The sequence below is a fragment of the Nicotiana sylvestris genome, chromosome 1 (genome assembly GCF_000393655.2).
Source record: "Nicotiana sylvestris chromosome 1, ASM39365v2, whole genome shotgun sequence".
NCBI lineage: Eukaryota > Viridiplantae > Streptophyta > Magnoliopsida > Solanales > Solanaceae > Nicotiana > Nicotiana sylvestris.
The window spans coordinates 38,635,498-38,648,190 of record NC_091057.1 but is presented as its reverse complement, the minus strand read 5'-3'; the positions used below and the strand labels follow the sequence as shown (position 1 = coordinate 38,648,190).

Genomic DNA, 12,693 nt, shown 5'->3' with positions numbered 1-12,693 from the left:
GAGTTAGAGTAACCCAAAAATTGTGGATGGGTTGTTATCATTAACTAATGTTTCCAAAGATAGTGCAAATGTGGTAATAGATCTCCTTCTAAGACACCTAGATGGTGAACTCTAGAGTAGTACAATCAGATATGAATACTGGAATATTCAAAAAAATTAGAAGATAGGTAGTGGGATCCTAGAAGGGACAAATATTTACCTTAATATGACTCTAGCCCCGAATAAAAAAAACAAAATAATGTTAGGCATTCCAAAGAGCCAGTGAGATGAAGCTAGGGGAGCTAAAAGGGAAAGAATTTTTTGTTGAAGTTTTCAGAATAAAGTGATGGACAAAAAAAATATTATCCGGAGAATAAGAAGAAAATAAATTATGCATCATGAGTAAGATGTGATATATGGGTGATAACAGTAAATCAAAATAGGACACGATGACATAGTCTATAGTCAAGTGAAGGAAAATACAAGCCTTTTTTAACAACCTCTTATGATTGATTCACTTCCTCCAGCATTGGCTTCCTTCTTACCTATGATATCCCCAAGAGCTAATTAGATAGCAGTTGCAACCTTCGCATTTCCTGCTGATATCCCAAGTTTCCAAGTGGGCCCTCTTGGCCACCCACGACCTTGGCTTTTTAGAGAATCCCGCTCCTGTGTCGTAGGACTGTGACAAGCCTTAAGGCAATAAAAGAGTATAAGCCATAAAGTCATATCCTTATTTCGAGAAATGAGTTGGTGACTTCAACGTGATTACCATGAGGAAAGGTAGGACCCCGGAGTAATAAAAATCAGTATGGGCTGGTGAATAAGATAAAATCGAACATGAATTAGGGACCAGAGGATTTGATAATGGTCGACATCGTGAGAATTTCAAAGATTGTGCTCCAACAATAATAGAATAGACAACAGACAATTAGCTTTAAAGGCCATTTAGGAAGTCGCTTACCTAAAGCAAGCACTCTGAGCAGAGTTAATCTTATGGGACTAAGTGTGCCAGTTACAGTAGGTGTCACCTTCGTGCTTAAGAAATTTAGTTATCCCTGGTACAGAAGGTTACCATAAGGCGATTAAGGTTCATTGATAATGTGAAAAGATGCCAAAGATGAAGAGGTAAAACAACTATAGGTAGATCGTCGTAGTACTAAATCTTAGTACTCCCTTGAAAGGGGGGAATATGGTGTGATATGGTATTAAGTCAGAGTTAAGCGGTTCAGTTAACGATGAAATGGTAAAGGAAGAATGTGGTAAAAAGGAGAAAGGGATGATGTTGAATTTATTCAGTTCCTGCAGATATGTTGCGACTCCAGAACATTATACAAGCACGACATCGGGGAGAGGCAGTAAAATTTTCTGGCCATGATGTTATTGATAAATAAATGTGAATGGACATTTGATACATCAGGAGCTAGTGACGAGAGATAAGTTAAGACAAAGGATATATCCCAAGAGGGATTATGCAGAATATATATATATATGAGAATGGACCAACGAGTAATTAGTAGTTGATTCAGGAAGAGCCCAGTTATGGCTAGACAAGAGGTCACAGATAAATCAATAGATCATGCAAGATAAATATAGTGAACCGCAGCATAGTGAATTCAGTCTCGCAGATACGAGATCGCAATCATTTGAAAAAAAAATTCAGATAGGAGTTGAGGCAGTTAAAGGTACCGTTTTAAAGGTTTATGAAAATAAGAGAGAGTGCCACTAAGGAGAAAATAAAAATTTGAGCATAGAAGTAACCCTACGAGCACAAAGGCACAAAGTTATGTAACTAAGGATTATTATAGGCGAGTAAGAACAACGAAAATTTCCTTCGGGTGTATGATATATCAAGTTTGCAACTTTACAAGAGCCAGAAGGTCTCCCTAAGTACTACAATGAAAGGTTAACCGAGGAAATAAGAAAGAAGGTTTCCACCTAAGCATAGTGAGCTAAAGAGTAAATGATCTTGTAACAACAGTCTCACTACAATATTATATACACTCCAAAAGAAAGTGGCACCTATCATGGCTAATGAATGGAAGAAAAAAGCCATCAAAGGTGATGTTTGAGATCATATGAGGTATAGGAAATTATAGTATTCGTGGGCAAAACGACAAGCTAAGTATTCATGCAACAAGTGATAGAACGACCAGCAAAAGTAATTGCTTACATTTAAGGACAACTGAGAAGGCACGAAAGGAAATTTATGGTGCTAGCAAGTTAAAGGAAGGTTGCAAGTAGTATAAATAGATCGGTGTAGGTCCTAAGGTAAAGTATTGTAGAGCAACAAGGTTTTAGGCAGATAGGTGTAATGATATGAAAAGATGAGTGAGAAGGTGACGAGAATATGTATGTCCTCGGGATTAAACCCATCAAAACAAGGGAGCTGATGATTTCCATATGAATAAAAAACTCTATACAGCCTGAATGAACCCAGAGGAGTCTAAGACTAGGTGCATTTAGAAGAGATGGAATGTTGCCCTGGCGGTAGAATAAGGGTGTAATTGTGATAGATAAGAGGATGATTCTTAGGCCTTTGATTGAGTAATGATTTAACGAGAAAGGGATTTCATTAATTGCACGGGATTAGAATACCCCCATAAGATGAATCGCGTTGGGATGCAATGAAATACGGTTATTGAAGTATAGTATTATCCCTAGGTAGATCAGGAAAATCACTTCATATGTTCCCCGATAAGATGTGAGCCTAGTGACAGTGTATTACATAAGAGGTTGCAAGTTATCAGTGATAGATTATAGATCAACATTAAGGTGAATAAACAATAGATAGGTACAAGTTCCAAAGTTCGAGATGAGATTTGTTTGTTATTCTTAGATGAATAATAATGAGGAAGCACTAAAGGACTTAGATTTATACATATAGGATAAGCAACGAGAGAGTAACCTGGAGTTGGGTAGCAAACCTCGGTAATAATAAACCGAAGTAAGTTTTATGGTATAGTATAACCTACCTAGATGTAGTAAATCCATAAGGATAGATATACAAGGCTATGAAACAAGAGATAGAAATAGTCTTAAGTTCGATAAAGTACCAAGCGAAAGACATCAGTACACCTATAGATGCCTAGAGGGACAACTTGTCATAATTCTGTATATGTTCATAAAGTGAGGCTTAGAGATTGGATAAAAGATGGAGGAAAAAGAGAAGACGAGTCGCTAGGCGCTCATACAAAGACACAGTCGTACATACTGCATGACGTAAGGTATCAAATGTTACGATGTTGGAAGAATTCCAACCACATGTCATGGTGTGAAAAAGAGGCCTAAAAGGGGGGAATGCCCAAGCGTTTGGACTTATTCACAAAACAGTTGCTTAGATGGAAAGATGAGCATTAAAGTATTCGTAAGAGCCATAGTTTATGAAACTGATAAGCGCATTAGTCAACATTCGTGGACGAATGTTCCAAAGTGGGGAATGATGTTACACCCCAAGTTTTCATACGTGAGAGTACGTCGTAAGTCATTGATGTAAGCTCGGAAATGAGATTCTATTTGGAAGCAAATAAAGTAAGTTAATCATGTTACCTTGGAGGTTACAAATATTTAAGATCATGAATAACGAGTACCAAGAGGGTTGGAAATCTTAGAAGCTAAACCAATTGAAGAAAATAAGTTTCGTCAAAAGTCGACAAGTTTGGAATGTTATAACATGTACTTTGGGGTGAGACTAGGGTTCTTAACATGATAAGGAGGTTATTCTATGAGTTATTTTAGTCGTATGATATTCATTTTCTACATTTTGAAGGCAAGCAAGTTGTGGAACAAGAGTTGGCAAAGGTCATCACAAGTTACATTCATAAATTTGCTGAAATTTAGGTCAAATGTATCTGAGAATTTCTCCAAATATACTTGGAATCATGGGGTGTTCTACCTACCAAATTGAAGGTCTACGAGTGTACTTTCTAACTCATTAAACCGTTTGTCAATACGACATCGGAGTAGAGAGATATTTGTGTTTTCGCGAGACCGCGCAAGCAGCTCCCAATGGGACCCACTTAGGCGGTGGTTGACCTACTTCAATTTATAAACGATTTGGACGCCTATTTTTGCTCATTTTTCAACTAATATTCGTCTCCAAACTTCTCCTAACCCTCCTAAACATATACCACAAGGGTTTGAAGTGATTCCAAAGTGATTACACCATATTTCAACATCAAAACTTAGTTCTAGTGAAGAACAACACCTCTTTGAGGTTGTGTTGTCATTGAGGATTGTTGTGGGCTGTATTTGGATGAAATTCCAAGTTGTTGCTGCTGTCTAAGGTGAGTATAACATCCTACTAATTGTTCTTAATCTTGCTTGTATGTTGGTTAAGTTGTTAGGATGATAAACTACAAGATAATACTTGGGTTAGCTTAAGTCACTTCTATGGTGTTGTATTGCTATTGAGGGTTGTTGTAAACTGAATATAACTTGGATTTTGACTTGAAGTTACTGTAGGAGGTATTTATATTGTGTTCTTACTTGTGCCTAAGGTTATCTTGATATTTATTAAGTTAAATGGATGGGCTAGACATGAACTAGTGAATAAAGTTGCTAGTTGGGGATAGTTGAAGTTGTGGATTATTTTCGTTGTTATAAATATATGGTATAAGGCTGGAATCATTGATTAATGACTTCATTATCATGTTAATGATACTTTTATGTTGAAGTAAGAAGTCTATAAGGATTGATAAGGGGTATACGGATTCCAATCGGAGCTTGCCGCTCGTCGTAATGTAGTTGTGACTTGTTGTTGTTATATGGTGTCTTGATATTGATAATTATGTATTGATGGATTGCTCTGGTAATTGTTGTTGGTATATGGTATTGGAGGAGGCCCTTGTTACAAGGGAGATGCTGCCCAAATTTACGTAAACGAGCTACTAGCTTAAGTTATAGACTTAGCCTTTGCTCAGCACTGATTTTGAATCTCCTTATACTATGATAGATTGAGTTGACTTGTTTAAAGAGTTACTTGAAGGGATTAAGGACTCAATGGGTTTAAGGTATGTTAAGGCACTTACTTCTTTCCTTTGGCATGATCTAAAGTGACATGAACATAAACGATACGCTATTTCATAATGAATCTACTCCTAGTAACTAAGGTTGTCTATGTTGTTCTTTCCGTACAAAGTTATTCTAAGAAAGTCTGTATGATCCTTGAGTCCTAGTGAAGTTCATATTGATGGTAGGGATGTCCATAATGTTAATCGAAGGTGCAATGACCTTACATCACTCCGAAAGGGTTAGAACATAATTCCATGAGCCGAGCATGCATTATATATATGTATCTAGTTTACTCTACCGAGCCGCGCTATAGTCGGCCGGGTATGACACCTATTGTGCAACCACTGATCAGTTGGGTTTTACCGAGCTCCACGTGGCCGGGTACGATTCTACCGAGCCTTATGATGGTCGGGTACGTTTTTACCGAGTTGAGGCCGGGTACGATATGATGATGATGATGCCCACAGAGGCGAATGTTTTAAAAAGTTTATATATATATATATATATATATATATATATTATGCATTTCATATCATATCCCCTAGAGGCACTCAGATGTTACAGGTTGTATCTCCTATATCTCTCTCTTTACATTACTGTTCTTGTTTATGCTTTCCTTCCTAACATACTCGGTACTTTATTCGTACTGACGTCCCTTTTGCCTGGGGATGCTGCGTTTCATGCCCGCAGGTCCTGTTTGATAGCTTGACAGTCCTCCTAGTAGGCTATTAGCTCAGCGAAGGTGTTGGTGCACTCCACTTGCTCCGGAGTTGCCTATTTGGTCAGTATGCTTTGGATATATATTGATTGGTATGGCGGGGCCCTGTCCCGACCTTTATGATTTTATGTACTCTTAGGGGCTTGTAGACAGATTTCAGGTGTATGGATACTTGTATGGCCTTGTCGGCCTATGTTTCGAGTTTACTAATGGTCATGTCTGCCTTATAGGCCCGTATGTCACATATATAAGTTTGTATATCATGTTGGGTCTTCATATGTTGAGTATTCCCTTATGTTTTATTCTTGTTATCTCATGACAGATTTTCTGGCTCATTTACTCATGATAATATGATAAGAAAGATATGTTGCGTTGGTACTCGGTTGAGTAAGGCACCGGGTGCCTGTCGCAGCCCTTCGGTGTGGGTCGTGACACCTGGTAGATATGAGTTTATTATTTTTATTACTGTTATACCTCCTTTCTTTGGTACTACCTGAACGGGACTTACCCACGGGCTATCAAAAATGGGGTATATAATACCTGCTGCCAACAGCTTTACGATTTTTTTTTCCACTACTTCCTGCATTGCTGGATTCAATCTTCTTTGCGGCTGGACTATTGGCTTGTAGCTATCCTCCATGAGGATTCTGTGTGTACAAATAGCTGGACTAATCCCTTTAATATCTTCTACAGTCCACCCCAAGGCTCCTTTGTGTGCTTTCAATACTTTAAACATATTTCAAATGAGAAGGGAGAGTTTTGAGTTCAATTTTTGATTGAACTTTTTCGGATTTCATCTATTCTTCTTCTGAATCCTTGTCCAATATTTCACCTTCTTTTCCGATGGTGGGATCATCGTCCTGTGTGGTGCCTGATTCGATCAAGCATATTTTCATTGAATCTGGAATTAATTGATCATCTTTGAATTCATCTGTAAGATAACTCATCAGGTCAATTGAAAAACATGAAGATAATGTTTCATCTCCTGAATATTTAGTATCTTTTGCATATCAAATATGACTCTTTCTTCATCAACTCTTAAAATTAATTGTCTTTGATGAACATCTATAATTGCTCTTCCTGTAGCAAGAAATGGTCTACCTAAAATTATTAGTTCATTAGGACATTCTTTCATTTCAAGTACTATAAAATCTACAAGGAAAACAAACTTATCTACTCTTACGAGTACATTTTCAATTATTCCCTTAGGTTTCTTAGTACTTTGATCTGCAAACTGAAGAGAAACACTTGTGTCTTTTATTTCACCAAGATCTAACTTTTTAAAGATAGAAAATGGCATTAAATTTATTGAAGCTCCAGAATCACAAAGTGCTTTTTCAAAATATACTCCTCCCAAAGTGCATGGAATTGTAAAATTGCCTGGATCACTAAGTTTTTGTGGTAGCTTATTTTGAAGTATATCACTGTATTTTTCCGTAAGCATTACCACAGAAACTTCTTCTAATTTTCTTTTACTTGACAAAATTTCCTTTAAAAATTTGGCATACAAAGGCATTTGTAACAAAGCATCAGTAAAAGGAATATTGATGTGAATTTATTTTAAAATCTACAAAAATTTTGCAAATTGGTTGTCAAGTTTTTCTCTTTTCATTTTTTGTGGAAAGGGAATATTCACAGGGAGAGGAGTCAATTTTTCAATATTTTTTTCTTCTTTTTTCTTGACTTTATTCTTTTGAGATGGTTCAGAGGGTATTTCAACATTCTTACCGTTGTTTACCTGTTGTTTTAACTGGTCTACATAGGGTTCATCAAGCTCCTTACCTGATCGTAAGGTGATGGCATTAAGGTGCTCTTTTGGGTTTTTCTCTGTATTGCTTGGTAAGAGATCTTAAATCTTTTCTGAAACAAGAGCTGCCAGTTAGCTCAACTGTATTTCCAGATTTTTGAGGGATGAATTTTGGCTCTCCATCTTTTCATCAGTGACCTTAATATACTTATACAGAAGATCATCAAGACTTGAATGAGCTTGTTGAGGCCTTTGCTGATAGGGCCCTGCTTGTTGATAAGGTCTAAAGTTTGATTGACCATGGTTTGGATTCTGGTATCCGGGTGGACCCTGTATTTGTTGCTTCTGGAAGCTTTGAGAGTTCTCTGCACCATTTAGATTGCTCCATTGAAATCCTGGATATTTATGTGCCATTGGACTTCCAAAAGGATACTGCTTGTAATCGATGACATTGACATGTTCATCATTATGATTGGTTGCTTGACATTCATGGTTCTGATGATTTCCTCCACACATGTCACAAGCCTCAAATTGGCTTGGTTGTTGTGTATTCACCTGAAAAGTTTCAAACTTTTATGCCAAAGAAATAATTTGATGTGTTAGTGTATTTAAAGTATCAACCTGATTTACTATAGCGGCCTTCTTGATAATTATACGCTTAGATGGAAATTGGATGGCATTCTCAGAAATTTCATTCAATAATTGCAACGCTTCCTCTGTTGTTTTTCCCATTACTGAACCTCCTGCAGCTGCATCTATCACATTTCTAGAAGAGGGTTTTAGCCCGTGATAAAAAATATATAATTGCATATGTTCAGGAATATCGTGGTGTGGACATTTTCTTAACATTGCTTTTAACCTTTCCCAAGCTTGATAAACTGACTCTGTGTCAGTCTGCAAGAAATTAGATATGTCTTGTCTTAACTTTGTGGTTTTAGCAGGGGAAAAATATTTGTTTAAATTTTTTTGAGTCATTTGATCCCATGTGGTAATGGAACCTTGTGGCAAACTTCACAACCAAGTCTTGACATCTCCTTTTAAAGAGAAAGGAAATAGCCTTAATTTGATAGCTTCAGGAGGTACTCCATTATACTTAGATGTTTCAACAAGTTCCAAAAAGTCAATTAAATGACTGTGTGGATCTTCACTTGCGTCTCTAGTGAAGATGCAAGACTGTTGAATTGTTTGAATCAAGCCAGTCCTGATTTCAAAGTTGTTGGCTGTCACTGGAGGTTTTCTGACACTAGATTCACAGTTGAAGCGGTTAGGTCTAGCATAATCCCTTAAGATTCTGTTTGCTGGCCTTGGCGCCACTTCATCAAATTGATTGTCACGACCCAAATTCCGGTCGTGATGGCGCCCAACACACTACTAGGCAAGCCCGACCATTATTCAACACTTAACCCAATTTATCAAAAATAGCGGATGGAAATATCAATTAATTCAAGATCAAAGTACTGAAGAGTTTAAAAATATACACAACATAATCTCACTAGGACCCGATGTCACGAATCTGAGCCTCTAGAATACAAAATATCATCCCAATACATAGTGTATCCAAAGTCTGATAATGCGGAAATAAAAAAAGGATAGGATAGGAGGGAAGAAATCAATGTTGCGAACGCCGTACAACTACCTTGATACTCCCCAAAATGCTGGATCCGTTGATCAACTGGATCTACTGTGTCTGAGACTGCCCTGGATCTGCACACAAGGTGCAGGGAGTAAAGTGAGTACTCCGACCCAGTGAGTAATAAAAGTAACTACAGTCCGAAGAAAATCCAGTAAATACACAAAGTAAGCTAAAATCCAAATATACAACAACATATGGAACTGAGCAGTTAAACAACAGTATAGATACAAATACATGAATACAATGCAATGCATATGATGGTACATTCCAGTACCCACTGCGGCGTGCAGCCCGAGCCATCCATATTTATTTATCGTCGACGGCGCTCACTAGGGGTGTGTACAGACTCCGGAGGGGCTCCTACAGCCCAAGCGCAATATCTTGGTCAGTCATTGTTACCTGACCGGTCAACCATTGTTACCTGACCAATTTATATCATACAGTGCCATTGTTACCACTGTTCAAGTATATCATCCAGTGTCATTGTTACCACTATTTCAAGTGTATCACACAGTGTCATTGTTACCACTGTTTCAAGTATATCACACAGTGTCATTGTTACCACTGTTACAAGTATATCACACAGTGTCATTGTTACCACTGTTTCAAGTATATCACACAGTGTGATTGTTACCACTGTTTCAAGTCACTTTATAATCAGTCCAGAAAATAATATAATAAGCCCCTTGGGCATTTACAAAACAGAGTTCCCAGCCCGGAATACATTTAAAAATATCATTTAAGTTTTCAACACTTAGAATTATGGCTGAGTATGCAAAACAACATTTAAAACCTTGGACTGAAATTAAATGATATGCAAATCATGCTAAGCAGTAATATCAATCCTCGAAGGATTTTACAAATCGGCACAAGGCCCCAAATATGGCATCAAGCCCAGTAATGTCAATGAAGTATGTGTATCAATCACCAGTATAGTATAAACATCACACGGGATGGACCAAGTCACAATCCCCAATAGTATCTGACCCCGCACTCGCCATGGAGTGTGTGTCACGCCTCAATATAGTGTTACGATGTGAAAGTCCGGGGTTTCAAACCCTCAGAACAACATTTACATCTATTACTCACCTCAAGACGGCCAAAAGTTACTCCGCGATGCCCTTTCCTTTCGAATCGACCTCCTCGCGCGTCGAATCTTGCCAAAACCACAAGGAATATATTACAATAGGCTAAGGGAATATAACTCAATCGAAAAGACTCGAAAAATATCGAAAATCACGAAATTTGCAAAACCCGAGCCCCGGGCCCACTTCTCGAAAAATTACGAAAGTCACATCACCGGATTCCTCGTCTCTCCACGAGTCCGTACATATAAAATTTACCAAAATCGGAGTTCAAATGACCCCTCAAATCTTTATTTTAGAATTTCAATCTCAAGCCCAAATTTCTTATAATTTGGTTATGTTTTCATGAATTTCAAGGATGAATCTTCAATAAAATCATGTATTTAACTCATAAAACGTATCTCCAATCGATCTCAGTTGAAACTCCCTTCAATCCCCGTCCAAAAGCTCTCAAAATGACTGAAAATGGTGGAAAAATGACCCAAAATCTGATATAAACTCACTGCCCAGATTTTTTGCAATTACTGTTCACCCGCGCGGTACTGTTCACGCGCGGGTTACTGTTCACTGCTGCTAAAAAAATGCACCAGCAGCCAATTTAAATTGCAGCACAACCATTTTTTACTAAAATGGCTCTAACTCCATCATATGAACTCAGAATTAGACGATTCTTATTCCTATGAGTCTCAAATAATAATACGAACACAACCCTTCAATCGAAACTCAATTCGGAGCTCATTTGCTCACTGCGATATCCATTTCGCTTATTAAACAATTACTCATGTTTCACGTCAAAAACCTAATCGCGACTTGATGAAATTAGACCAAAATTTTCAGATCAGTCCTATAATTCATTATCAAAATTCCAGAAGTCTCGAAATCAAATTTGGATCTCTAGAACTAAAAATGAACCTTTAGATCATTACATTTATGCTCAAAACGGCAAAAATCTTCCAAAAACTCTTCCAAAATTTGTCCGAGCCTCATGGGATCCCAACAAAGTATACTAACAAGTCCCATAATATGACACAAACTTAGTTGTTCCTTCGAATCACCAAAAACAACGCAAAAATACTAAATTCACCACGGATTCAAGCCTATGAACTTTGAAACTTCAAATTTTCACATACGATGTCGAAACACGTCAAAACTAGTCCGAATGATCTCAAATTTTGCAGACAAGTCCAAAATGACATAAAGAAGCTACAGCAACTCTCGTAATTCAATTCCGAGCCTCGGATCAAAATCTTACCTATCAACCGGAATTCGCCAAAATACTAACTTTGCCGATTCAAGCTTAATTCTACACCGGTCATCACAAAAATATTCCGGACACACTTCTAAGTCCCAAATCACCTAACAAAGCTATTTGAACCATAAAATTCGCATTTCGAGCGCTCTAACATATAAGTCAATATCCGGTTGACTTTTCCAACTTAAGCTTCCTTAAAAGAGACTAAGTGTCTCAAACCTTACCAAAATCATTCAGGAATGACTTCAAATTTTGCATACAAGTCACATTCGACATTACGGACTTGCCCCAACTTTCGGAATCGCATTCCAACCCCGATATCAAAATTTCCACTTCCGGTCGAATTTTCTCAAAAACCTTCAAATTTCTATATTTAGCCAAACGACTCCAAAATGACCTGTGGACCTCCGAATTCACTTCCGATCGCGTTCCCAAATCCAGAATCACCATACGGAGCTACTCCCAGTCTCGGAATTCCAAACGGACATCAATAACGCTGAAATGCATTTTAAGCCAAACTGATGCAATTTCTTCTAAAATGCTATCTTCCACAATAGGCGCCAAAACGCTCCCGGGTTATCCAAAACCCAATCCGGGCATACTCCCAAGTACGAAATCATCATACGAACCTGCTGGAACCTTCGGATCCCAATTCCGAGGTCATTTACTCAAAATTCCAATCCTAGTTCATTTCTTCAATTTTAAGCTTTCAAAATGAGAATTTCCATTTAGATTTGACTCCAAACTTCCTGAATTTTAATTCTGACCATACACTCAAGTCAATATACCTGAGATGAAGCTTCTCATGGCCTCAAACTGCTGAATGACGCGCCGGAGCTCAAAACGACCGATTGGGTCGTTACAATCTCCCCCACTATTTGTACTGGTGGTGGTACTTCGCGTGGGTTGATATTTTCTACTTCCTGATTCTCCATACCTTCACAAGCTATACTTTGGGAAGATAATGTTTGTCCTTTCCTGCGCAATCGAAGAAATCTTTCAATTTCAGGATCGTAATTGACCAACTCTTTTATAGAAGAGCGGGTCATAAACTACTCAAAATTCTAAAAGAACAAACTGAACTTAACTCCTAAAGTGGTAGTAGTAGTAGTACTTAGAAGAAAATAACTAAAAGAAAGTGATGAATAACAAGGACAACAAAGATGACAAAAATAATAAGCGATAAAAAAATAGTAGTATGATAATGTTGTTGTTGTTGTTGTTGTTATTATTATTATTATTATTATTATTATTATTAATAATAAT

At 37.6% G+C, this 12,693-nt stretch overlaps 1 protein-coding gene and 1 non-coding gene across 2 annotated transcripts; one reads left to right on the top strand and one right to left on the bottom strand.

The window, feature by feature from the left end:
- Nucleotides 1–6,656: 6,656 nt before the first annotated feature.
- On the bottom strand, nucleotides 6,657–7,226 carry LOC138868966 (uncharacterized). The gene has a single exon (XM_070146548.1). It carries the CDS (start codon nucleotides 7,224–7,226, stop codon nucleotides 6,657–6,659), a length of 570 nt encoding a protein of 189 aa, XP_070002649.1.
- Nucleotides 7,227–8,277: 1,051 nt separating this feature from the next.
- LOC138881983 (small nucleolar RNA R71) lies at nucleotides 8,278–8,384 on the top strand. Its single transcript, XR_011403412.1, has one exon. It is a non-coding gene; the product is annotated as a small nucleolar RNA R71 (small nucleolar RNA).
- The last annotated feature ends 4,309 nt before the right edge of the window (nucleotides 8,385–12,693 follow it).